This window comes from Gadus macrocephalus, chromosome 23 (genome assembly GCF_031168955.1).
Source record: "Gadus macrocephalus chromosome 23, ASM3116895v1".
Taxonomy (NCBI): Eukaryota; Metazoa; Chordata; class Actinopteri; order Gadiformes; family Gadidae; genus Gadus; species Gadus macrocephalus.
The window spans coordinates 10362827-10387480 of NC_082404.1; the positions used below are offsets into that span (position 1 = coordinate 10362827).

Here is a 24654-nt window from a genome sequence, read left to right on the forward strand (position 1 = left end):
AAGTCATATGATTAAGTATGATATAAAATCATATCGTATTCCTTAGTTTATTGCTAGTTTATAGCATACTGCATAGTGTAGTCCACTATCTACTTATTTTTGAGACGGTGCCCTGTCATAGTGAAAATAACATATTATTTGTTTCATGCATTTTTAAGTAGACCTATCTTTAATATTTTTTCTCCATAATAATGTACAAACTTTTGCAAACGTTGTTGGTTGTATGAAACACTGTTTGGCAAGACGGTCAGACGAAGTTGCAGGAGTTGTGTAACAGTGTAGCCTGCTGGCAGGGTTAACGTCCTGCAATTAGGAATGCACAATATAATTAAGGATCTCATTCGACAAAAACTAGCCTACTTATTGATATTTAAATTTAGCGGCTTCCTTTATATTGCCATACATTTGAATAAACGACACGAAAACGATGCACTGTAATTCATTTAGTGTCCACTAGGTAGAGTCATCCAACTCAGTATTATACTGAGAAAACCCACCAATGCGGCTTTTACATTTGATTAAATCGTCTAATTAAGTGTTCACATGTTAGCAGCACACATTAAGATATTCAATATTTTTTGTTGAGGTTCTATAATTTTGGGAACGATAATGAATTTGTGTTAGGATTGCATGCATGTCAAAACGTTGTAAAATATGTCTCTTTCTCGTTTTTCTGCATACAGCCCTATTTGTGACGACACACTATCTTTTATTCATTCATACCAGAACAGCAACTCACACAGTTTGTACAGAGTCTCAATATCAAACAGACAATGTTTGTTATAATCCATGATTCTAATTCATAATTCATTTTTTAACTTCACTTCTAAAGAAACAACTATGGGCTACATTCATTCATTCTCATCCTCCTCGATCTCAGCGCAGCATTCGACACCATCTCCCACCCTCTGCTCCTGGACCGCCTAGCTGGTATTGGGATCACTGGTGCTGCACTCTCCTGGTTTACATCCTACCTCACCGGCCGTCAACAATTTGTTCAACTAAGCAACCACAAGTCCGGGTGTTCAGGTGTCTCACTGGGTGTCCCCCAGGGGTCAGTCTTGGGTCCACTCCTCTTCAACACTTACCTCCTCCCGCTGGGCACACTCCTCCGTCACCATGGGGTCCATTTTCACTGCTACGCTGACGACACACAGGTCTACATCTCCACCAAACCCACCGCTGCCATCCCCCCCACTTCCCTCATCACGTGCCTGGAAGAGATCCGGAGCTGGTTGAGCAGGAACTTCCTGAAACTCAATGGAAACAAGACCGAGGCCCTGCTCATCGGATCCAAATCCACCCTCACTAAATCACAACACACCCCAGCTCCACTCATAATTATCGATGGATTCCCAGTACCCTTCTCCTCCAAAGTCAAGAGCCTCGGCGTCATCCTGGACAACACCCTCTCATTCGCACCCCATATTCACAACATCACCCGGACTGCATTCTTCCACCTCCGCAACATTGCCAGACTCCGCCCATCACTGACCCAATCCAGCACTGAAATCCTAGTTCACTCATTTGTCACATCACGCATAGACTACTGCAACGCCCTCCTCACCGGACTCCCCACCAAACTCATCAACAGACTGCAGATCATTCAGAACTCAGCCGCCCGGATCATCACCCGCACCAAATCATCTGACCACATCACCCCTGTCCTCATTCAACTTCACTGGCTCCCAGTACACTACCGCATCCAATACAAAACCCTACTCCTCACCTACAAAGCTCTCCACAACCTAGCCCCCAGTTATCTCTGCGACCTCCTCCAAGAATACACTCCCTCCCGCTCCCTCCGCTCAACCTCTGCTGGACTACTATGTATCCCCACATCACGACTCACTTCAATGGGTGCCCGGTCATTCAGCTGTTCAGCACCCAGGCTCTGGAACTCCCTCCCCCCACACATAAAACAGTCAGACACCATTACAACCTTCAAGTCACAACTCAAAACTCACCTGTTCAAACTCGCACACAACGTCTAACTGATCACTGTTTTGATTGTTTTTTAGTTTTGTCCTGTTTTTGTTTTATTTATTTCTTATTGCTTATGTTTATTTATTTATTTATTTATCTTTTTCCACAATGTCTTGTTTTTTAAAAAATTGTATGATGACTATATGCTCTGTAAGGTGACCTTGGGTGTTTTGAAAGGCGCCTCTAAATTAAATGTATTATTATTATTATTACATATCCTACATTCAGCATAGCTGAATAGCCTATGATGTGGTTTGTCTTCAAATCCTCTGCAAAATTCCCTGCAGTGTACATTGCACTCTTGATAAAGATGCAGTCAATTGAATGTGCCCTATTGTTTAAAAGGATTCCCTTTCATATCCCAATATTGACTTGAATTTCAATCAAATACTTTAGTGGACTATAATAAAACCGAATTTTCCATTATAAGGGATTTGTGGGTAAGAATTAATCAAACCAATACCAATTATTTATGGCTTTATGTCTAATATCAGCCATATCTGTTTGAGAGGAACATGTCACCGGCAAACAAAAATCTTTCCGACTGAATAGGTCAAATTAGAAAACATTTGCTTTATTGTTATCAGCCTTCACTGTCCACAGTGAGGGCATAATCAAAGTGGAAGCACGTCATAATCTGGGAGCCATTTGAACAAGCTCCATAACTTAGTATAACACCTTTTGATAATTTCTTTGCTGATTAATTCCAGATACAATTATCTGTGTTCTTCTTCTTCTTCTTCGCACTACACCACTTTCCTTCTCGATCCAAACTTTACTAACAAGCATGTAGCTAGTGACCAAAAAAGGTTGACATAATATCACAGACTGGGGGATTTGTTTCAGAACCATTTGCTTGTGTGTGTGTGTGTGTGTGTGTGTGTGTGTGTGTGTGTGTGTGTGTGTGTGTGTGTCTCAGAGTGTACAGTCCAACCACAAGGCCACACAATGCTGTTATCATGGGTCTTAGATACAGTAACACTATGATTTGGTGTCACAACATCATCAGGCCTTGCTGTTCCCTCGCTCATCTTAAAACTACTATTTTCATGTTTTGGGTTGTTCTTAAGGCATAAATAATTGTTGTGATGTCACAAAAAAAGTGGACACTTGAAAACATTTATTACAAATATATGAAAGCTTTTCACTAAAAACAAGCACTGTACAGAACCAAAAATACTATGCATTTTTTTTAAACAATAAAATGAACAATGTAGCATAGTTTTTACAAATCGATAGAAAAGTTAGGTTACTAAGAATATTAATAATAACTGATCTAAATCGGAACAATATGGCTGAACAATACATTCCTATTAGTTTAACTTAAGTCAAATCAAATTAATAAAGTCACAAACACAACTTTACAGTAAGTGCATAAAAAATTGCAGAAGCATTTAGTAATAGCATAACAAACGTGAATCATCAATGTTAATAATCTGTGCTTTTTGAAACCATATACATTCAATAACGATGGCACTTTTCATGTAAACAATGTGTGCTACTAGCCAATTTGTTCAACAGATATCTATAGCAAAGGACCAATAGCAAATATTCTCATCAATAATAATTCCAAACGTGAAGTGTGGCGGTGGCTTGAATGCCAGGCTGTTTGGTAATGTGTGGTGCATCTAGCTTAGTGGGGGGGCCTAAAGGCTCTGATTCCATTATGATATTTGCTTCTGATTGCCTAATGTTCCCTGATCAAATTGAAATCATGCATTGCATTGGCCAAGAACAAACTGCACAATAAAACAGAAATCCCATTGAAGTAATGGCTTTCTTTTCCCCTTGAAGCCTATCTATGAAGGGATCACAGAGGAATGAATGTGGCCAAACTGTGGCTTGATCATGACAGCAATTGGAAAAAAATATCTGTGAAATCTTTTTTAGGGGGCTGTGGGGATGTCCGCCATCAGACCTTTCTCACTGTAGGCTGTAGGTGTTCTGGAAACATTGCAGCCTGGCCCTCAGCTTCTTGTTCTCTTCCTCCAGCCTGGCAACTGAAGCCTCCAGGCAGCTCATGTAGCTCTTCTTCCTCTGCCTGCAGGCTTTGGCTGCCTCCCTAAGCAACGGGGGACACAAGCGCCTGTTGACACTCACTGGCCATAATAAGCGCCTACCTGAAGAGAAAACAAATCCACCTGCTTCGCTGCTGGACACGAACGACCCATGGGACGTGATTGGGTAATCTATGAACTAAACGTAATAAATGTGTTTTTGTGTTTGTCCATTTTTATGTGTGCACCTGTAAGAGCGTGTGTGTGTGTGCTTTTGTGTCGGTGTCCAAAACAACGGTAGATTCCCAAAGACGCAACCCACACTGCCGGTAATCCGTACGCATTCCCCGGTCCCCTCTTAGTCATCCCACGCATCACTCGGCTTTGTGTCGGTAGATGTCTTTGAGGGCCCTTAGCTCCTCGATCAGAGTCTTGTTTTGGTTCTCAAGCACGGCCACACGGTTCTCGAGGCATTTCACATACTCTTTCTTCTTACGGCGACATTCCCGAGCAGCTTCCCTGGGAGCAACGACAACAACAGCAACATCAGTCTGGATGTGAAACGACCAAACAGCAAGAAGCCTCCGCTCGAGCGCACCGTTTTCTTTACAGCAGAGCTCAAAGATAAAAGCAAAGTGGTGCTTTGGCTCCCGGCCTTGGCGTAGGAGCCTTCGACGAAGCAGATGATTATGAAGCCTGACTTCAGGGAGGATAACGGCGCTGACAGGACATAGTAAAACCTCTAGCACGCGTGGCTTCATTCACGGTGTCTACAATGAAATGGAAGGCTGTTTCCAAGCGGAAACAGGAACAAGTCCAGCTAGGATCGATCAAAGTAGAAACATCTCACGCGACTGAGATGTTTCTACTACGCATTGTTAGCATTGTGATTCATATGGATTAGTGTCAAAGTGAAATAGTAAGCTGCTATGGTTCATCAATGTGAGTTTGAGTTGCACAGAAAAAGATACTGAAAAAGCAGGAATACAATAGCCAAACCCAGCACAACTCGTTACGACTGCACACTTACAGCATGACACAACCTCCCAGGCAATAACAGATGTTTGACGGGGCAGCTTCTAACGGAGAACAATTACACGGTTGAAAATAAAAATGATTTTGCCAGAGTTGCAAGTTGCACGTCATCTATCTCGCTTTTGTCGTTAAAGTGCTGTTAGTTACACAGTGAGCAGAGCCAAGCAATAAAAGACAGGTGAGTGATTGAGCGGGAATGGAAGAGTGAAGTGGAAAGTAGCATTCCATGGGTGGAGGGGTAGGGGGGAGGGGGAGGGGTAGGGTGGAGCTACATGGTGGTGGTCTTGCTCAGTGGTCCTTCTCACCTGTTCTTCATGAGGCGGAGCTCCCTCTTTTGGGTGATCACCTCAGGGGGTTTCTGGGGTCCGTGGAGGTGGGCCATCCCCACCCCCTGGGGCAGGCTGGAGGCCTGGGTGTGCAGCTGGTAGGCTGACATGTCCCCTGTGGCAGCTGGGGGAACACAGTCAAGCAGACGAGCAGTCAGAGCTTAAGAGAAACCCTGCCATGGTTGTTTCTCTCAACCTGTCCATACATATAGGCCAAACATTGTTTTTTAATGCTTTACCTTGCGAACACTGTATTTTACTTTGTTATAATATATTATTATATATAATACATATATAAATTCAGGGTCGGCTTGATTCTGTTTGTTGCGTTTATCTTACAGTTAAGACTAGTTAGGACCGAAGGACGGATAGTTCACCGTCGAACCATTTTCACTTTCAACTTTATTTTTCCTGTATTTTCTAATCATCTATTAACCTCAGATAAATATAACATTTAGAGAGAGAGAGAGAGAGAGAGAGAGAGAGAGAAGTTGTTAAGCAAATCGTATAACGCATAAAGACCACATAACACACACACACACACACACACACACACAGAACCACACACACACACACAAACACACACACGTACGTCACAGATACACAGATATCGGGTGCTGCTGTTATCTACGTCTCCTTCTTATCAACGCACTTTCGCCGTGATAACGGAAACTAGTCGCTCTGCCTGTGTCGTAACAAGAGGATGATTAATCCTGCAACACACTGTCGTCACAAGAGGAACTGCCTATAATCACAGCATGACCGGCCACTGACGTCAATGTGCATCACAGCCACTAGATAGCATTTACATTCTCACTGCTGGGGGTCTGGTTCCAGGAAAAAGCAGTGACGTCAGCCACTGCTGCTATGTGCTTTGAGTGGGCGAGAGTGGGTGGAAGAGAGACAGTCAGAGAAGGAGAGAGGCGAGGGAGATGGAGGGAGCACAGAAGGGAGAGAGCAGGAGGGAGGAAGGAAGAGAGAGAGAGGGATAGCACAGAAGGGAGGGAGCAGGAGGGAGGGAGGCAGAGGGAGAGCCCAGAAGGGAGAGAGCAGGAGGGAGGGAAGCAGAGAGAGAGGGAGAGCCCAGAAGGGAGAGAGCAGGAGGGAGGGAAGCAGAGAGAGAGGGAGAGCCCAGAAGGGAGAGAGCAGGAGGGAAGGAGAAAGACAGCACACAGAGAGTGGGGAGAGGGAGGGAGGGAGGGGGAAGAGCAAGAGGTAGCGAGTCAGAGAGAGAGAGGGAGTGAGAGAGAGAAACTGCAAGTGAAGAGAGATAGAAACTGCAAGTGAAGAGAGAGAGTGAGGTAGAAATGTTTTCAAGCATGTCCAGCTTGTTGCACACAGCAACAAGCGTTAGAATTCATCAAGTAGTATTGTAATTTTGAACTGCGATTTCCGACCAGCCAGATCTAAAACCCATGTTACCCAGAGATATAACGTTATTAATAGACCTCCCTACATAGCTGTGGTTCTAAGAAACATCCTCAGCAAAATATAGATAGAAACTAAACATTAACTTAAATACTAAAAAGCTAAACTCAAATTCACATAATCAAGGTTTGTTCCTCTGCATTCTGGGTTGAGCATCAAAGCTACATTTGTCAAAGACCTCCTGTCAACAATCATGGTATTCAAAGTTCTAACTTCTCAATGACAAATCCATCCAAGTCAGCCATATAGTCCTTCAGAATTCGCTAACAGCAAGAAGAAAGAAAACATACCTGTTTCTGTGTCGTCCCCTGTCACAGCCATATTCTACTCCTTTTAGTGTTCAGAGCACAGCCTAACTCTCCCCTTCAGGGTCTCTCTATGACTGAAATGTTACCACACTCAGCAACTAGGCTCTGTGCGCAATTTACAATTAGAGGCATTGACATCACCATGACATCACTGGCCTCCTGATGTCAACAGCACGGTTTCCTCAGTGCAGCCCCCCCCCCCCCCCCCTCCCTCCCTCTCCCATCGCAGTAAGACAGGAGCTCTGCTGTTTTATTGTCTTTCTTCTGGGGAAAGGATTCTTCCATTCTTTTTTTCTTCCCTCGCTAGAGTTTAGTACATAGCAAACGCCTGTTGCTGTATTGAATATCGCTGGCCTTCTTAAGCACATTCAAAAGAGAAGGCTTCCACTGAGGGAAGTTTTGAGTAAATTGCGTCACAGAAAATAATTTAATTCGTGTTTTCATAGTAAATGAACTAGTAAAAATGTCGGTAAAATGTTTTTCAAATCTTATAATCTCAAAACTTTGTGTTTTGTTTCACTCTTCATACAGTCAAGTGAAAATTGCCGTAATAAAAATAGAAAGACAGTTTTTTGGACACAAGGGAAAAGATTCAAAAGATGAACGCAATCCAGTTATTCAAAAATGTGCCAGAAAGCGATACAGAAAGATAGTGGCAATCATTGTCAATTAATTTATTCCGACAACAAGGATAAGTAGATGCCAAAGAGATTGTAGGGTAGATATACCAGGGTTCATATCGAGTCCTACAGCTCCCCCTATTGGATCATTAGCAGGCGAGCAACATGAGCTCGTTTGAGAACATCATGACATCATCCACAGCTTTTTTTAGATCTCTAAGGTATCTTCTCCTTTTACCATTTATGGACAAGTGAAGCTAAAAGTGACTCCTCTAAACAAATTCGTTATTTCTACCCTGTAGAATGGACAATTTGATATCATGGAAACCACATTTGCACTTAAAAAAGTATAGTCAAATTGTCCAAAACGACATCCATATCAAAAAATCTGTGTGAACTTTAAAATGCAAGTTAGCGGTTCTTGTTTTACCTGGATATATTGTACTGTTTGTCTGCAGATAGAATTGCTGATAACCATCTCCAGTCTTCCCGCTGTGAAGAATAACAGGCCTATTGGGTGGAGGCTTTAGTCCTGCAGGGCTGGGTTTGCTCAGAGGGGGATAACTGGTCATGTTCACGGCCAATGGATGGCCCTTGATGGAAGCTCCTGAAGTCGATGCTAAGTGAAAGATTAAAGAAGATACATTGTGCATTTATTATAATTATTGGTGTGCTTTAGAGTCTAATTATTGTGCTGGGAAATGTGCAATGGCTTACATCTACGGGATGATACAGAAAACCTTCTTAGCCAATTAATAAATATGATCAGTCATAACATTGTTTTAAGTATGTTTCCTTGGTCTATGATACTTACTGTATTGAGTATGTTTAGTAGGCAGCACTACTGGGGCATCGTTTGGCTTACCAGGGTGAGCTGCCACTTCTTTTTTTACTTTCAACAATTCAGGAAAAAGTGTTTGGGGTGGAGGTGGTAGAGTTGACGATGGTGTACACTGGGTTTGATTCCTCCTGAGCAGATAAAGTATTTTTATAAGCCAACGTTACATTCGCAGAAATTAATGTTGATGATGAGTAATATTATTAAATTGTAGCATACTGCACAGTTGGCCTTTATACTGTACTGCAACTATACTCTACTGCCATTACCTGTAGGGTCGCTTTGGAAGATGCTCTCTCTTTTAGGAAAGATATATCAGGTTAAGTTATTCAAGGTATATTGTAACAGAATATAAATGCCACATCTTAACTAACGTTAGTGGTATTCATGTACCTGTAGGCATTCATGTGAAGTGCGGATCTGCCTCAATTCAGCCTGCTCCATGTCCTGAAGAACAACTTTCGTCTCTTGGCGAATAACAGCCTACTGTCGTTATTCACCTGACGTTAACTAGGGTTCACTGGGTAGTAGTACCAGATTGGCAAAATTATACGTTTTTAACTTCTAACCTCTGCTTACAAAATAGATCATGAAAACTGTAGTTGCGGCTCCCTCTCCTGGCCATGTATATTTCAGTCTAATGCCAAATACCGTGTCATTTATTAATCTGTCAATAATTAGTTTGCTACCGTAAAGTTTGAAAAGCAGTTCGTTAGAGTGAGTTTAAGCTTTGACCTAACGTATAACTTTACCTACTATGTATTTGAAGCATAACAGCAAATATTCGAAGCACATCAGCAACAACAACAAATGCGTTAGCAACTGCTGTTGGGTTGTAGTCACTTACGTCAAATGGTGACGCGTTGTGAGCAAGATAACCGTAATCAAATGTGACGAATAAAAGTATGAAACTGAACCGTGAATAATTTAAGACGAGGGTTCGAAGGGAAGTGCAACGGTTTTATTGGAGGGGCACGCACGTGAAGGGTTGTATTAGTCCAAAAATGATCGAGCCTGTCAACGAATTCTGATTGCAGTTCCGCACCGTATGTACACTAACGTTACTGTGATTTATGGCGAAGTGTTACCAACAAGCTGTTGAAGTACAGTAAAAATGAATTCTCGGATAAAAAGGATAAAAAGGGTGCATGCCCTTTTGATTTTAGAATATGTTTTCTAAATTGTATGTATACAACATTATGTTGATAACCGGTACGCGAAATAAAAAGTAATGTCCTAAGAGGATGCCGTAGGTGAGACGATACCATTGAAAGAGAGGGTTGTGGTCAAATGTATGCTGTTCTAAAGGATGAGTAAGTCTAGATTGGATTATTTTTGTTTATAACAACGAATTATTAGATTCAATTTTCGTAATTTTGTTTATATTTATGAAACCAAATCTTATATTTAATACAAGTATACAGGCACCGATTGCCAAAACACCCCTCCAGCTGATCTGATGGTTAATTCCTAGAGGTAGCGTAATGGAAGACCTGTAAGTGGGAGATATCAATTCTGTGACAGCGGTGAAACTTGAGTTTTGTAACAAGTAATAAGTGTTTTGAGGTATGTGACATTCAACACTCAACATTTGACCTCGTTAACTTTGATTTGTTGACAATGATACCACGGGTTACTGTGTTGTCAGAGCATTATAGTTAAAATGCCAAAGAAGAAGCCCATTTGCTAATGTTAGCTAGGCGAGTTCTTGCTAGCAACTAGCCACTGGCTGCAAAACTGCAAGGGAAACTCTATGGCGTTTAGCAAGAAGAAGTAGCGTGTTAGCTTAATGCTAGATAGCCTTGTTAGCGATCCTTCCTATTTTTGGAATGGTATTTCGCTAGCTTGTAACTCAACATTTTCATAACTGGCTGTTATAGCTTTTTAAATAGATCGTTCATTGACATACCTGTACATTTCACTATTTAAGATTGATGTCTGGTTACCATAATGCCATACATGAATGCAATGCGGGATTGCAATGTTTTCAAACGTCAAGTCAACTGGGTTTAATACCAAGATGGAACAGCGGGCCTAGTTCACATTCATATATAACATCATTGTGTGTGGGTGGGGGTGTGTGTGTGTGTGTGTGTGTGTGTGTGTGTGTGTGTGTGTGTGTGTGTGTGTGTGTGTGTGTGTGTGTGTGTGTGTGTGTGTGTGTGTGTGTGTGTGTGTGTGTGTGTGTGTTAAAAAATCGTTCTCGTTTTCTGTTTTGTTATAGGTTTATTGATGTGTTATGGTTACGAAATTTACTATGTATGTAGGTGTTGTACTATGTTGGTGATAATGGATGAACTTGACCACACGGTGTCTTTGGCTTCCTAGTTAATTTGACCACTACATATGCGGTAGTGTCTGTGCGTACGAAACCTACTTCATACTTTGATATTTTGAATGTTGTCATGTGAACCCAGCCATAGACATTTTCTCACCACAACATGGGCCTATATAAAGGACAAATGATTTTATTCAAATGGCTTGCCATCATGGCTACATTACAGTGGCACAGTTACATTGAATCATAAACACAAATTAACTGATAGGAAGGGACTTTCTCTTTCAATGTCCTGTTTTTCTGCCTGCTGATTCAGTGTATTCTTTTCCTGGCAGGCCTACAAGGAGAAACCATACAATGTCCTTGAAGCCGAGGGTGGTGGATTTTGATGAGACATGGAACAAACTACTGACGACAATCAAGGCAGTCGTGATGCTTGATTATGTGGAGAGGGCCACATGGAATGACAGGTTCTCGTATCCTTTGCAAAGCCCTAGATTTAAAAACACAAGGCTGAAAGCTATTTAGATGTTGTTGCACCTGCATTATGACTTGCTAAATTGGGTTATGTAGCTCAAAAGGTGGAGTGGTTGTCATTATCAAAAGGTCACTGGGGCATTTGATTCCCTACCAAATCTGTTGGGATGTTTCTTAGGCTATTCTTTTTCTTTTTCTTTACTTACCCCCTTGGAATAAAAACATCAATACTGAACTAGTGAATGATTTACACTGTATGCATCATCGATACCTATCAACTTGAAGGCAGACTTTTGCATCAACAACATGCATATTTGATTAATGTATTCTTTAAGAGGTACCGGGTCCAAAATTACTTTCAGAATTATCTATCCAGAAAAGTAATTCTACATGACAAACACTATTTTTATATTGCCAAGCATTTATATAATATCTAACACAGAATTTTCAAAACAGATTGTCAAGTGTATCCGCCATTGGCTGGTGGTAGATTTTCATTTGGCACCCTGTTTGGGTATATCGTGCCTATGTACATTTTACAGTCTAACATTTCCATATTCAAAGCTATTCTATTGTGTCAATTAACTCTAACACACACATTTGAGTATTTTTTGTCACCGTTTATTCTTAACACCCACACCAGTGATATATATGCCCTCTGTGTGGCATATCCAGAGCCACTTGGGGAAAGATTGTACACAGAGACCAAGGTGTTTCTTGAGAACCATGTCAGACAACTCTACAAGGTAAAGCATTGAGCCTGCTAACCAGTCATGTACACACAGCAATGCTCTGCATGCATCAATTGATTTCCTATTGCTAATACAATCATATTACGTGATAGTTACAACACTGTAATAAGTCAACAAACAGTGGGTTCCTCTTTAAACCTTCCTGATAATCAATTTCATGATCAATATAGTTGCTCTGCAAATCAATCCAGCATTGGTAAACCAAATGGCACTTCCTAATTGTATTGATGATTTTTTCTCCCCTAAAAAAAATCCCTACTTTGCAGCATATTTGAAATGGCATCTCGTTCAAATGATGAAGTATCACTGTGTGTGTCTGTGTGTTACAGAAAGTCCTGGATTCGGAGGAGAAGGTTTTGATCATGTACCACAGATACTGGGAGGAGTACAGCAAGGGGGCTGACTACATGGACTGCTTGTACAGGTGATATTACTGATCCCTACATTCAGATGTTGCTTCTTTTCAAAGTCACCAAAAAATGGAGCAGGGATATCTTCTCTAAATCTGTGGATGACCACAAAAACCTAGCCACCTCCAATTAAAAGAGCAGAATGTTATATTCACTCAGTAATGCTATATGTTGATATCACAAGCCAGGATTGCACAAACTGCTATTTTCCTGATTCATTATTAGTATCTTTACATCAATACCGCCTATGAGTGATGTCTGATCTATAATCCACCTTGGACATGTCTGCACACATGCCTTTGTGATTGACAAAAAATTCTGACAAGACCACTAACTCGTATCTCCTTGCCATCAACGCCATGCTGCCTTAGCCGCCCAACACCTTAGCAGGTGTTAAGCAGTGTATGTGTCTGTGGGGGGTGGGGGTGGGGGTGGGAGGGGGCAACAATGACTAGAAGTAGAAGACACAGGCTAGGAAGATTTTACCCATGTCCAGATGAGACATACTCCGCAGCACACAGGGAGCTCATTGACTGCAGCCTAAAACGGTGAGAAGGCTTTTCATCTATGTCTTTCAGTGCATTGTTTGACAAGAGGGCGTACTCGTAGCGCAATGACCTTCTGGTGTGAAATGCTGGACCAAATGCCGAAGTGGTGCCCAAAGGCTTTGGGCTTTGTCACTCTGATGTCATCGAAGCGCTATTACAACAGCTGGGTTAATCTCCGCCCTTCCAAAACACCACCCCTCTATTCTTTTCTTGTTCAGGTATCTCAACACTCAGTTCATCAAGAAGAACAAACTGACGGAGGCAGACTTGCAGTATGGCTACGGAGGAGCAGACATGAATGAGCCCCTCATGGAGATCGGAGAGGTACGGACTCTCGATATACATGAACATTTGCTGATTACTGGAGCCAATCAAGTGACCCAAACTATCTTGCGCAAGACAAATTGGGGCAAAGATGCCATCGTTAGGTTCAGTCACTTAGTCCATTAATGCTTCCATTAAAGCCCACTCTCTATAAAGATATGCTACACTTAGCCATAGACTTATAGCCCAATTCATTGATCTCAGTTATAGTCTGCAATGCTTCATTTGGTCAATATTTCTTAACAGTAGGCGAATTACAAGATACCCTGGCCTAAACAATATCCCAACTAAAACACACGTCAACTGGATGGATCTTACTTTTTAAACAGTCCCCAATGGATACAACAATAACATCTCTGTTTAGATGTGTATCCCACTAGCTCTAACACATTTAGGTAATTCAGGTGAACTATGAAGCCAGTTTTGCTCCGGTGTGGGTGTGACGCACATAGCCTGAATGAATCACAGATGAAATACGGGTAAATAAGTGCAGACCTAGTGGAGCTTTTTTGCCCATAATTAAAAAAGCGCCTACAAAGTCGTACATGAGCACTCGCAGAGATTTGATCTGTGTGTTTGAATAAAATTGTGGTTGATTTCTTGCATCCCTGGTGACGATACCTCTCTTTGCTTGTGTTCACAGCTGGCGCTGGACATGTGGCGGAAACTGATGATCGAGCCACTGCAGGCGGTCCTTATCCGGATGCTTTTAAATGAAATCAAAAAGTCAGTTCCTTCAGCACCATGCTTTTACTGACAACTTGTATTTCCCCCCAAGAACCATTGTATGTCATGATGAATTAGAGTGATTAGTTATCAATTATCGGAGAGAGTTCAAAGACATACTCCATCATGCTTCTGTTCTGCTGCCCATGATGAGTTGGCCGGCGCACTGGTGCATAAATTAGAGCTTTTGCTTGAAACGTGGCCAGGCATTTTTAATTCTAAGTGAACCAATCAATGACCTGCTCCAATGCGGCCTGTGCCCCTGTCTTGTAGTCTACAACTCCAAGTGGCCCAGTCCTGTGGTAGGACCCAGCCTTATATTTGTCTTAATGTTGTTGCAGTGACCGATGTGGTGAGGACCCCAACCAGAAGGTGATCCACGGGGTTATCAACTCCTTTGTTCATGTTGAACAATACAAGAAGAAGTTTCCACTTAAGGTGAGCTGTCCACCGCCTCTGCCATTGGCTGCTGTTACAAGATACATGGACATGTGTTTATTCAGCCATAATTTACATTGATCTGACACTTTGTGAAATTTGAGACCTTGTTGTTAATTCGTTTTTGTTGGAATGAAACTGACTTTTTTTTTTTTTTTAACTGGGTGAATCAAACTAAGGGAGAAACTGAAGATGAGGTCTAGCTAGAGAACATTGTAGCGAGGAGAAAAGCACAGGCTTTAATGTCTTCTAGACGGCTGCTCTCAGATGTCCCTTCCTTTGTTCACCGCCCTCCTAATGGAGCGTAGCTTCCTGATGCACTACATCCTGTACTCCTGAGATTTTCGGCCACTTGCACTCTACTAAATGACCACGTGAGGAGAAACTGTTGATGGCTAGTAGCGCAGGTGTATCGTGTCGTAGGTTTTGATGCTTTACATTTATGATGGGATGAATGTTTCACCATCAAATCTTTGGATTTACTGTTTATGAAATGTTTTTAACGTACTTTTGGTATTTGTGCTTTACATTTTTACAAGTCAATGCTGTATGATACACAATTATATTTACTGCAGTGCTGTTTCTGTACGACAGTGTGCGTGTTTATGACTCAAATTCTGGCTTTGTTTGTACATTGTGCCTCCACTTGCCTTTCAAGACGTGTGGGATTAACCTCCTTCTCGCATTCTCCAGTTTTATCAGGAGATCTTTGAGGGGCCGTTCCTGACGAAAACGGGCGAGTATTACAAACAGGAGGCATCCAATCTACTGCAGGAGTCCAACTGCTCACAGTATATGGAAAAGGTGTGTGAGTGTGTGTGTGCCCACGCTCTTATCAGGCAGGGGATTACACAGCCAGGGATTGTTTATGTCGCTCCTGTCAATCGGCCAACATTATAGGTTAATCTTGTGTATTAGCCATACCGCTAAACTGCTAAGAGCGAGATCAGAACCTCTGCTAAACCCACCCACACCCTCCACCCCCGTGTGTGCTGCAGATGTGTTCCAACAATCAGATTACGATGATGAATTGATGTACAACAGCAGCATCAGATAAGAGCCAGCAGGCCCCAGTGCAGGGCTTTGCCCTTACGCTCCACTCAGGCCCGGTTGAGGAACAGTGCTTTATTCCACACTGTTTTGATTAGAATCAGAATTCATTTCATCAACACCCACAACCTTAACATATGGTTACATGTCTAGTAGATGCTCATGCATTTAATGTTACAAAAAAAGTACATTGTCTTTCTTTTTTTAATGATATTCTCCTCAAAATACTAGCACAGGTTTCATTCACATTCAAATGCAAAATACACAACGGACTAAGAATAGGCATTCTTTTAATTATTCATTGAATTAGGTATGTGTGATTACTAAAATATAGGCTTCAGTACAGTGGAAACAAAAGCCTAATGAATATACATAAGGCTGATTCAATTAAACCACAATGAAACGTGTCTACACACAATATTCGGCTCCTGCATTCATTTACTGACTGAATAGCCCACACCTACATGGTTGGTTCTATGAGCTTGAAATAAGCCACTTTCAAGTGCAGTAATCTGAACAAAGTATTTAAATCTGGCATGTTCCAACTGCGGAATATGGCTGCAAATCTTTGGCTAAAAATACACCAAGCCTTTAGTGATTTCCTGTCACCCATCTAAGTGAGATGAAAAAGGATGCTCAATACCGGCATCTCATTTTCTGCTGCCCTACCATATCTCAGTTCATCCTGAATAGCTTGGGTGTTACCCACCAAACCACGTTAACCAGTGCGGCATGGTAGTTTTGGAATGTGGACTGTTACACCCCTAATATTCTCACACACGTCATTTCTTTGGTAATACTTTGGTTACAGTTCAATCACTTGGGCTTTGGTGTTGCCGAGCCAAATTAAACTGACTATGGTGATTTGACTAAGCAGACTCTTGTTAAGAATTGGAGAATAGTTAATTCTAGTATAGAGTTCATTTTGCTTCTAGAACAAGTTTGACTGCTGCAACTGTCAACACAATCAGTGTATTTTCCCCAAAATAACCCCATTCCCATGAACCTCACTGACCTCCACTTCCCTGTCCTCCTTTGACTCCCCACACCACTCCTCTGCTCCCCCCCCTCCCCCCCTCACTCCCCTCATGGCGCCCTGCAGGTCTTGGGACGGTTGAAAGACGAGGAGGTGCGGTGTCGGAAGTACCTCCACCCCAGCTCCTATGCCAAAGTCCTCCACGAGTGCCAGCAGAGGATGGTGGCCGACCACCTGCAGTTCCTGCACGGCGAGTGTCAGAACATCATCCGGCAGGAGAGGAGAGAAGGTACGCGCCGCGGCCACGGACCCCCGCTGCGGCTAATTTGGGGGTTGTTTATTCCAGATCCGGTGCCGCTTACATTTTCGCCTACCGACTTATGACATGCTCAAGGCTGTGATGCATCGCTTGTAGTGAAACCGTCAGCCTGGGTCTCCACCAGTGGCTTGCTGATGGAGGTTTTATTGTAGTTACCATTGACTTGATAAACAAAGCGAGAGCTTGGTTACAGTTTTTTTTTCAGTCCAGTATTGGGTATGTAAAGGAGAAGTGAACCCCAGCAATATGTTATTGTTGTTGATATGCTTATATGATCTTCAACATATGTGCGTGTGTCTTCTTTTCTTCTTCTGACCCTCCAGACATGGCCAACAAGTACACCCTGTTGCGGGCTGTCGCCAACGGTTTACCTCACATGATCCAGGAACTACAGGTCCACATCCACAACGAGGGCCTCCGGGCAACCAGTAACCTCTCTCAGGAAAATGTAATGCGGCGCGCGTGCGTGCGTGTGTGTGTGCGTGTGCGTGTGCGTGTGTGTGTGTGTCGTCTTGAGAGCGCATGCATGTGAAACATTTTTCTGTATTTGCACAGTAAAATGCCTCCTGCTGTCTGTTGGAGTGACTTATCTGCCCTATTTTAGTGCAAAGTCAATGTGTCTAACGACCAGTCTGTATACTCCATCCCAGTCTCCATTGTCTGACCCTTGCCTCTGCTTCAACAGATGCCCACCCAGTTTGTGGAGTCCGTTCTGGAGGTTCACAGTAAATTTGTCCAGCTCATTAACACGGTTCTGAATGGAGACCAGCATTTCATGAGCGCTCTCGATAAGGTACTTATCATATACAGGAGGGACTGCTAGCTAGTCGCGATTGGATGACTCTTATTCCTCATCCATCTATCTGTTCTGTATAGTTAGATTTGCTGGTCATAATTCTGAAACTGAACTCTTGTCACTTTATGTACTTTTCTTCTTTTTTTTTCAGAATTTATTTATATGTTTTAGACCAACTCCACCCAGACTACATTCAACAACATTTATTTTTATCTCTAAACAATTATAGTAGTTAATAAGAATATATTTTAACAAAAGTCTTACCTGAAGCTGTAACATGATGCATGTTTAATATAGTTATAAAATCCTTTGAGTGATAATATTTGTTTGTTTGGATTGAAGAGTATATTGTAAAAACCTCTGTCCTTTGCTCAGGCTCTGACGTCCGTAGTCAACTACAGAGAGCCCAAGTCCATCTGCAAAGCTCCTGAACTGGTGAGTGGGACACACACACACACACACACACACACACACACACACACACACACACACACACACACACACACACACACACACACACACACACACACACACACACACACACACACACACACACACACACACACACACACACACACAGTGACCCCCGTTTCATCTCCATTCCCCATGCAGCTGGCCAAATACTGTGACAATCTGCTGAAGAAATCTGCCAAGGGTATGACTGAGAACGAGGTGGAAGACAAGCTGACCAGCTTCATCACGGTCTTCAAGTACATAGATGACAAGGATGTCTTTCAGAAGGTGACACCCGACTAGACACTAACCCTCTCTGCCAATCTCGTTATTTGAAAATAAACTATGCTTATTGCGATGATGGTATACAAAAGGGTGAACTCCTGACAGAATAGGAGCCAATACCAAACAAATCTTGAGTGTGTCTCTCAACATTGCCAAATGAGATGTAGTAATACTATGCTACTTTGTTATAATTAGATTTATTAAGGGTTGCCCTGTTCCCTGGATCACTGCCAGCTACACATTTCAGGTGTTCTGTCATTTTCTAAAAGCAATCATACATTATTTCCAGTTTTACGCCAGAATGCTAGCGAAACGGTTAATTCACGGCCTGTCGTTGTCGATGGATTCGGAAGAGGCCATGATCAACAAACTAAAGGTAAGCATGCCTCAAAATGACAAAAAAAAACTAATACTATATATCATTGTTATAACACGAGCTCTCAAATCATGTCATTTGTCCTCTGTCCTTTGTACCTTGATGACCCCATCGATCCGGGAGCTTGACTGAGCACGAAAGCGCCACGAGACGTACAGAGTGTAGCCTTGCGCTGCATAGCTCTTTGGCCTGCTCTACCATTCGCGTCTTCGGCACCGCAGTGCGGTGCCGGAGCGTGTCGGGGGGGCAACACGTTGGTTCAGTGCGATTATCAAATGTTTTAGCTATTGATATCTTTGGGATCATGCTAATGTTATAACACAAGTCAATTATTATTTCCACTATAGCTGGCCCGAATACATAGTTTCAAGCTTTGGATAATTGTGAGGATTTCCGATAGAATATCCAAATGTTCGGAGATGATAAAAGCATCTTTCCCCGCCTGAATCTGAGCCGGCGCAGACCCGTACTGCAGAATCACGTTTATATCATATTATAGTTTTTTCCTTTTCATGTCCAATCTGATTTTACTGGAACTGGAGCCAGCAGCCAACAACAGAGCCGACGGTTATACCCGGTGACTAAGTAAAAAGTACTTACTACGAAAAACCCACGCACAAATGCGTGTTCATTCAAAGTTTCTTGTGTGGAGGACCGCGTTGACGTGCATCAAAATTGACCTCCGGCCTAATTTAGCATTTCGCTGTGCATAGTGCGTCAGTCCGCTGCGCGTCAGACTGGCTCTGTGTCGCAGCTCTCTAATTAGAGTGGGAGTGTATCCTTACAGCTCGAAGCTATACGAGGTGATGCTTTTGTGCTTAGTGTAGCAGCGGGATAAGTAAAACTCTTTAACGTTGCAGCAAGCATGTGGCTACGAGTTCACCAGCAAACTGCACCGAATGTACACGGACATGAGCGTCAGCGCCGACCTCAACAACAAGTTCAACAACTTCATCAAGACCCAGGAGACGGTGGTGGACCTCGGCATCAGCTTCCAGATCTACGTATTACAGGCGAGGAGGGACAGCACACACACATTGGGCCTGCGGTGTTTTTCAGCCAATACTAAATGAGATGGATGGGATGGAGTGGTGAATTGTACAGGGATTATTTCATTGTTTTTCATGACGTTTGTATGTGTTTGTGTTTTACAGGCGGGTGCCTGGCCCCTAACACATATCCCCTCCTCCACCTTCGCCATCCCCCAAGAGCTAGAGAAGAGTGTACAGATGGTGAGTTGTCACTTACTAGAGAAAAACCCAGTCAGGCATGGTGACCGCGGCAGGGAGCTGAGGCCCTGCTGGGAGTCTATGAAAAAGGGCTCTGTTGCACTATGTCATGTCTGCCTCTGTCTTCCTTTACAGTTTGAGTTGTTCTATAATCAGCACTTCAGCGGGAGGAAGTTGACCTGGCTGCACTATCTTTGCACAGGTAACACACACTCACATACACGCGCACACACATGTACACATACACATGTACAGATACACCACTATGTACACACACGTACGTACACACACACGCATACATGGACACACAACATGTACAGATACACCTACTGTCACGTACACACATACACACGTACGTGCACACATACACCCAAACGCACACGTACACACACAGATACACACTGGTGATAAATTACAATAGTCATGACCGAAGAATAACATCTTAAGAAGCTTATTTAAAAATTTGGACTAAACACGCAAGGGCATTAATGGTGCAACCAGCGATGTTCACAGCCCATCACAAAATACCCCCTGTCCAACATCCTGCACACACACACACACACACGTGGCAATTAAAGGCTCAGGCCGTAATCCTGCCGAAATTAGAGGCCTGGAGTGAAAGGAATACCCGGTCCTGTGTCTCAGTGGTTTAGCCTGCCGACCAGTCTTCTCTCTTTGGCACGCAAGCCGTTAGGTTTAGCACGGCCAAGCGGTGGTAACGTGTCGTGAGTTGGTTCACGACCTCACCGTGGGATTTGAGGCTAACATAGGGTGATGGAGAAAACATAAGTTTTCCAGACACTGACACCCAAACAGGTTCTTGGGTCGCCTTGGTAGCGTCTTTTTTTTATGTTTCCATCTGTTCACCGCATATAAAACAAACGGCTGTCGAGGGAGTTTATTTTCACACAGGGATACCGTGCGTCAGCAGTATTGTGTTGATGAACATTTATATACAGTGGAATATATCCAGTGCTCCTTCTTGCTATTGTTCCTGATTACTTTCATTGGTTAGGGTCAATTCAAACGTATTTAAAGTGAGGTGCCGCAACTGATGCCAAGAACACAGAATATGCATATATTTTTATAATTCCCCAAATGAGGGATGACGTCAGAAACCATCAAGAAACTAATAACAATATAAATTGCATTGCAAAATGTGTCAAAATACACGAACACCTTTTGTTACAAAATCGAATCAAAATTGAAATCTGAAAATAAAGTAAAAATGTGAAAATGATTGATAATCTTTCCCTATGTGGCCTGCAGGCGAGGTGAAGATGAACTACCTGTCCAAGCCCTACGTGGCCATGGTGACGACCTACCAGATGGCCGTGCTGCTGGCCTTCAACAGCAGCCTGACGGTGGGCTACAAGGAGCTGCAGGACGGCACCAAGATGAACGAGAAGGAGCTCCAGAAGACCATCAAGTCCCTGCTGGATGTCAAAATGCTCACCCACGACTCAGAGAAGGTGTGTGTGTGTGTGTGTGTGTGTGTGTGTGTGTGTGTGTGTGTGTGTGTGTGTGTGTGTGTGTGTGTGTGTGTGTGTGTGTGTGTGTGTGTGTGTGTGTGTGTGTGTGTGTGTGTGTGTGTGTGTGTGTGTGTGTGTGTCAACTCAACGGGACACCTCCTTTGTTTTTGCATATTAGGTGTTGCATATAGTGATGTTGACTACTGCTGCTATAATTGTATTCTGTTGCCACAACCCTATGTTTTTGAGGCAATACCTGTCACATTGTTTGACATCTAAAGAGGTATTTGGCACGATGTAGGGTAAAGTCAACCAGGCTGCCACTGCATGCACTGTGAGACAATAACAATAGCCTTCTGGTGATGAATATTAATTCACTTCAACTCTTTCCTGCAGGAGGACATCGAACCAGAGTCCACGTTTTCACTAAATATGAGCTTCACGAGTAAAAGGACAAAATTCAAGATCACGACGTCGATGCAGAAGGACACACCGCAGGTGAGATGAAACGCACTGACACACAGTTCTTGGTGATGACCCGTGGAGATCGTGTTGGTGTGATGCCTGGTGCTGAGGCTCAAGCCCTTCTATTCTCTGCCCCTCGCAGGAGATGGAGCAGACGCGGAGTGCTGTGGACGAGGACCGCAAGATGTACCTCCAAGCCGCCATTGTGAGAATCATGAAGGCCCGCAAAGTGCTCCGGCACAACGCCCTCATCCAGGAGGTGGGTGGGAGCTACAATTGTGTAGCCTTGTGTGACACGCGCACAATAAAACAGACCGTTGCCCACTAGAGTGGATGCTAAACCTGGGCAAAACGGCAAAAGTGCAATAATGATAATCCATTTTTAGTTCAACCGTTATGGTGTTCTGTGTTTGACATGATGAAAATGTGTTGAACAAAAAATAGACTTTCATTTACTGAAAAATCATTTACTGAATCTTATGGTTGGTAATGTGGATCTTGACAACCAATGAGGTAATATCCTTAATTGTTCATATTATATTGGTGTCCTGATAGTCGATCTCTACTACAACGTTCCTATAACCAAAATCCAACATGATTTACCACTGTCATTTTAACGAGGAAGAGACGTGTGGGAAGTTAGAAAGTTAGTGTTATTCCCAACAACAAAAATTCATGTTGTTGGGAATAACAAGTATGTCCCCAGCATACCAAACAGGGCCCCATCAGAGGGAGTAGACACTGTGTACAGGTGGGGAAACCCAGATGGAATGTGGACATAAATACACATGGTGCACTTAATTGTGATTGCTTGAGGGTAGACTTGCCCTGGCAATCACGCAGAGGTTGGCTACAACAAAGGATTTTTTGCGGAAAGGACCTTAACATAAAAAAAAAACGCAGAGACTTTCAAGACACACTCACGCTCTCTCAGGGACAGATCATTGTGAGACTCAGGTCGGAGCATGCCTACACTTCAAGAGGTGTTTAGCTGGAAGCTGTTGGCCCCGGTTCACAAACACTAACTCACACACCTCCATACATGCACCGCTCTGGTATGCCACAACCGTTTTATATAAGTTTAGTCAACGTGCAAACGGTGATCGTGTTTCGTCTCCCTCACCACCATACTTATGTAACTGTCAGTCTTTGTTGCACCTTGTTTTGCTCTTTGGTTGGTTCCACTTGTGTTCCACTTGTTGTTATCTACCCTCTCCCGCCTGCTCCACCAGCATATGTGCATGTATATTTGTGATATGCCCATTAGATCTGGTGCCATGGCTGGCCTCACCTGGCATGTTGTGCAACAAGCCTGAGTCAGGCACATTGTCAAGATCATTCCACTTTATAACGGCTTTTGTTGTGCAATGTTTTTCATCTTTTATTCTCAATTTAAAGGTAAGGGCAAATATAAAATAGAACTGAATCGAAAAAACTGCGACCAAAAAAACGGTGAAACTAACTGAACCTTTGACGCCTCTTTTAAACCGATTCACCCCAAGTGGGACCACATACGAAAACTAACACGGGTCGTGTCTCGGCAGGTCATCAACCAGTCCAAAGCCCGGTTCAACCCCAGCATCAGCATGATCAAGAAGTGCATCGAGGTGCTCATCGACAAGCAGTACATCGAGAGGAGTCAGACGTCGGCGGATGAGTACAGCTACGTGGCGTAGACTGAAACAGACAGAAAACGACACCGCGCAGAACAGAGGCCTGGTCGGGGAAGCACCCCCCCCCCCCTACCAGACCGTCCATCCACACTGACGGCGGACGCAAGGTTCAAATAATCCTCTAGGAACTCAGAAAACACAAAAAGACATCCTCATCATCATTGCATCATCGCCATCATCCTCATCCAATGGATTTTGACTCTGGCTGTCCACGGAGGGGACCAAAGCAGGACTGGATTCTCCGTCACTGGCTTGGCCGGTTGTGGGGGAAAGAGCAAGAGAGAGAGAGAGAGGGTGGGTCTCAGTGATTCACGTTAGGCAGCAAACAGACACAAGCCCAACCGCCTTCATCGATAATTTAGCGCCATGGCCCCTCCACCCACAGTCTGTTTTTATGCTGTTTACAACATCACCAGTGCCACGCAAACCGTGCGTCAGTGACGAAAAAAAGTAATGCCTAACAGCTTCTTGTGCAAAGGAGCTGATTAAACACATTAGATTGACCTAACCAGGATACGAATAACTAAATGAAAGAAAAACCGATCTGGAGAGGAATGGGAAAAGAGTGAGCTGTGTGGTGACTAGACACATAAAACGTCTTTTTTTTTCTCCTCCGTTTTGCAGTTGTTGTGTGTTTCCTTTTTTTAATGTACCAGACATAGAAAAAATATTGTAATAAAACTGGTATACTGACTATTGTATCTTCTTTCAAATGTAAAGGAAAAAATGAGGTGACAAACGAGATTATGCTGCTTGTCAAATAAATAAATAAACAACACAGGGTTTTTTATGTAAACATTTGTTTATTTGTTCCATTTTCAAACCTTGAATGCCTCCATTTCTTTTTTATGTGTTGATTGTTATTTAATTTATTAATGTATTCATACCGCCTAAGGTCTGACGGGCCACTGAAATTGTAAATGTATTGGCTTTAAACTCGAAAGATGAGCATTTAGTATAGGGTTAATTAGTTTAAATTAGAGTTTGTGGTCTCTTCCACTGACAACCGCTTGTCGACGCTGTGTAAAATCAAACGAGATAGACTTGGTAGATTCTATAGAAAGTCAAG

The 24654-nt window shown here is 42.9% G+C and overlaps 2 protein-coding genes across 7 annotated transcripts; one reads left to right on the forward strand and one right to left on the reverse strand.

Moving 5' to 3' along the window:
• Positions 1-3091: 3091 nt before the first annotated feature.
• Positions 3092-9295, reverse strand: LOC132452601 (cAMP-responsive element modulator-like). Of its 5 annotated transcripts, XM_060045284.1 has the most exons (7): positions 8932-9295; positions 8808-8836; positions 8515-8669; positions 8131-8319; positions 5324-5468; positions 4467-4502; positions 3092-4048 (listed from the first exon to the last, which is right to left on the reverse strand). In XM_060045284.1, exons 1-7 carry the CDS (start codon positions 8980-8982, stop codon positions 3910-3912), a joined length of 744 nt encoding a protein of 247 aa, XP_059901267.1. In that variant the 5' UTR covers positions 8983-9295; the 3' UTR covers positions 3092-3909. The 5 variants fall into 5 exon arrangements, with proteins under 5 accessions (XP_059901267.1, XP_059901269.1, XP_059901270.1 ...); XM_060045286.1 differs by lacking the exon at positions 4467-4502 and having other exon boundaries at positions 8932-9285; XM_060045285.1 differs by having other exon boundaries at positions 3905-4502; positions 8932-9243.
• Positions 9296-9372: 77 nt separating this feature from the next.
• On the forward strand, positions 9373-24381 carry cul2 (cullin 2). 2 transcript variants are annotated; one of them, XM_060045283.1, is made up of 21 exons: positions 9373-9584; positions 11152-11292; positions 11937-12039; positions 12375-12469; positions 13222-13327; positions 13971-14053; positions 14395-14491; positions 15185-15295; positions 16644-16806; positions 17160-17284; positions 17522-17629; positions 18008-18067; positions 18245-18373; positions 18660-18746; positions 19607-19759; positions 19901-19978; positions 20111-20177; positions 21245-21447; positions 21844-21945; positions 22055-22171; positions 23457-24381. In XM_060045283.1, exons 2-21 carry the CDS (start codon positions 11174-11176, stop codon positions 23586-23588), a joined length of 2238 nt encoding a protein of 745 aa, XP_059901266.1. In that variant the 5' UTR covers positions 9373-9584; positions 11152-11173; the 3' UTR covers positions 23589-24381. The 2 variants fall into 2 exon arrangements, with proteins under 2 accessions (XP_059901266.1, XP_059901265.1); XM_060045282.1 differs by lacking the exon at positions 9373-9584 and adding an exon at positions 9948-10104.
• Positions 24382-24654: the final 273 nt, after the last annotated feature.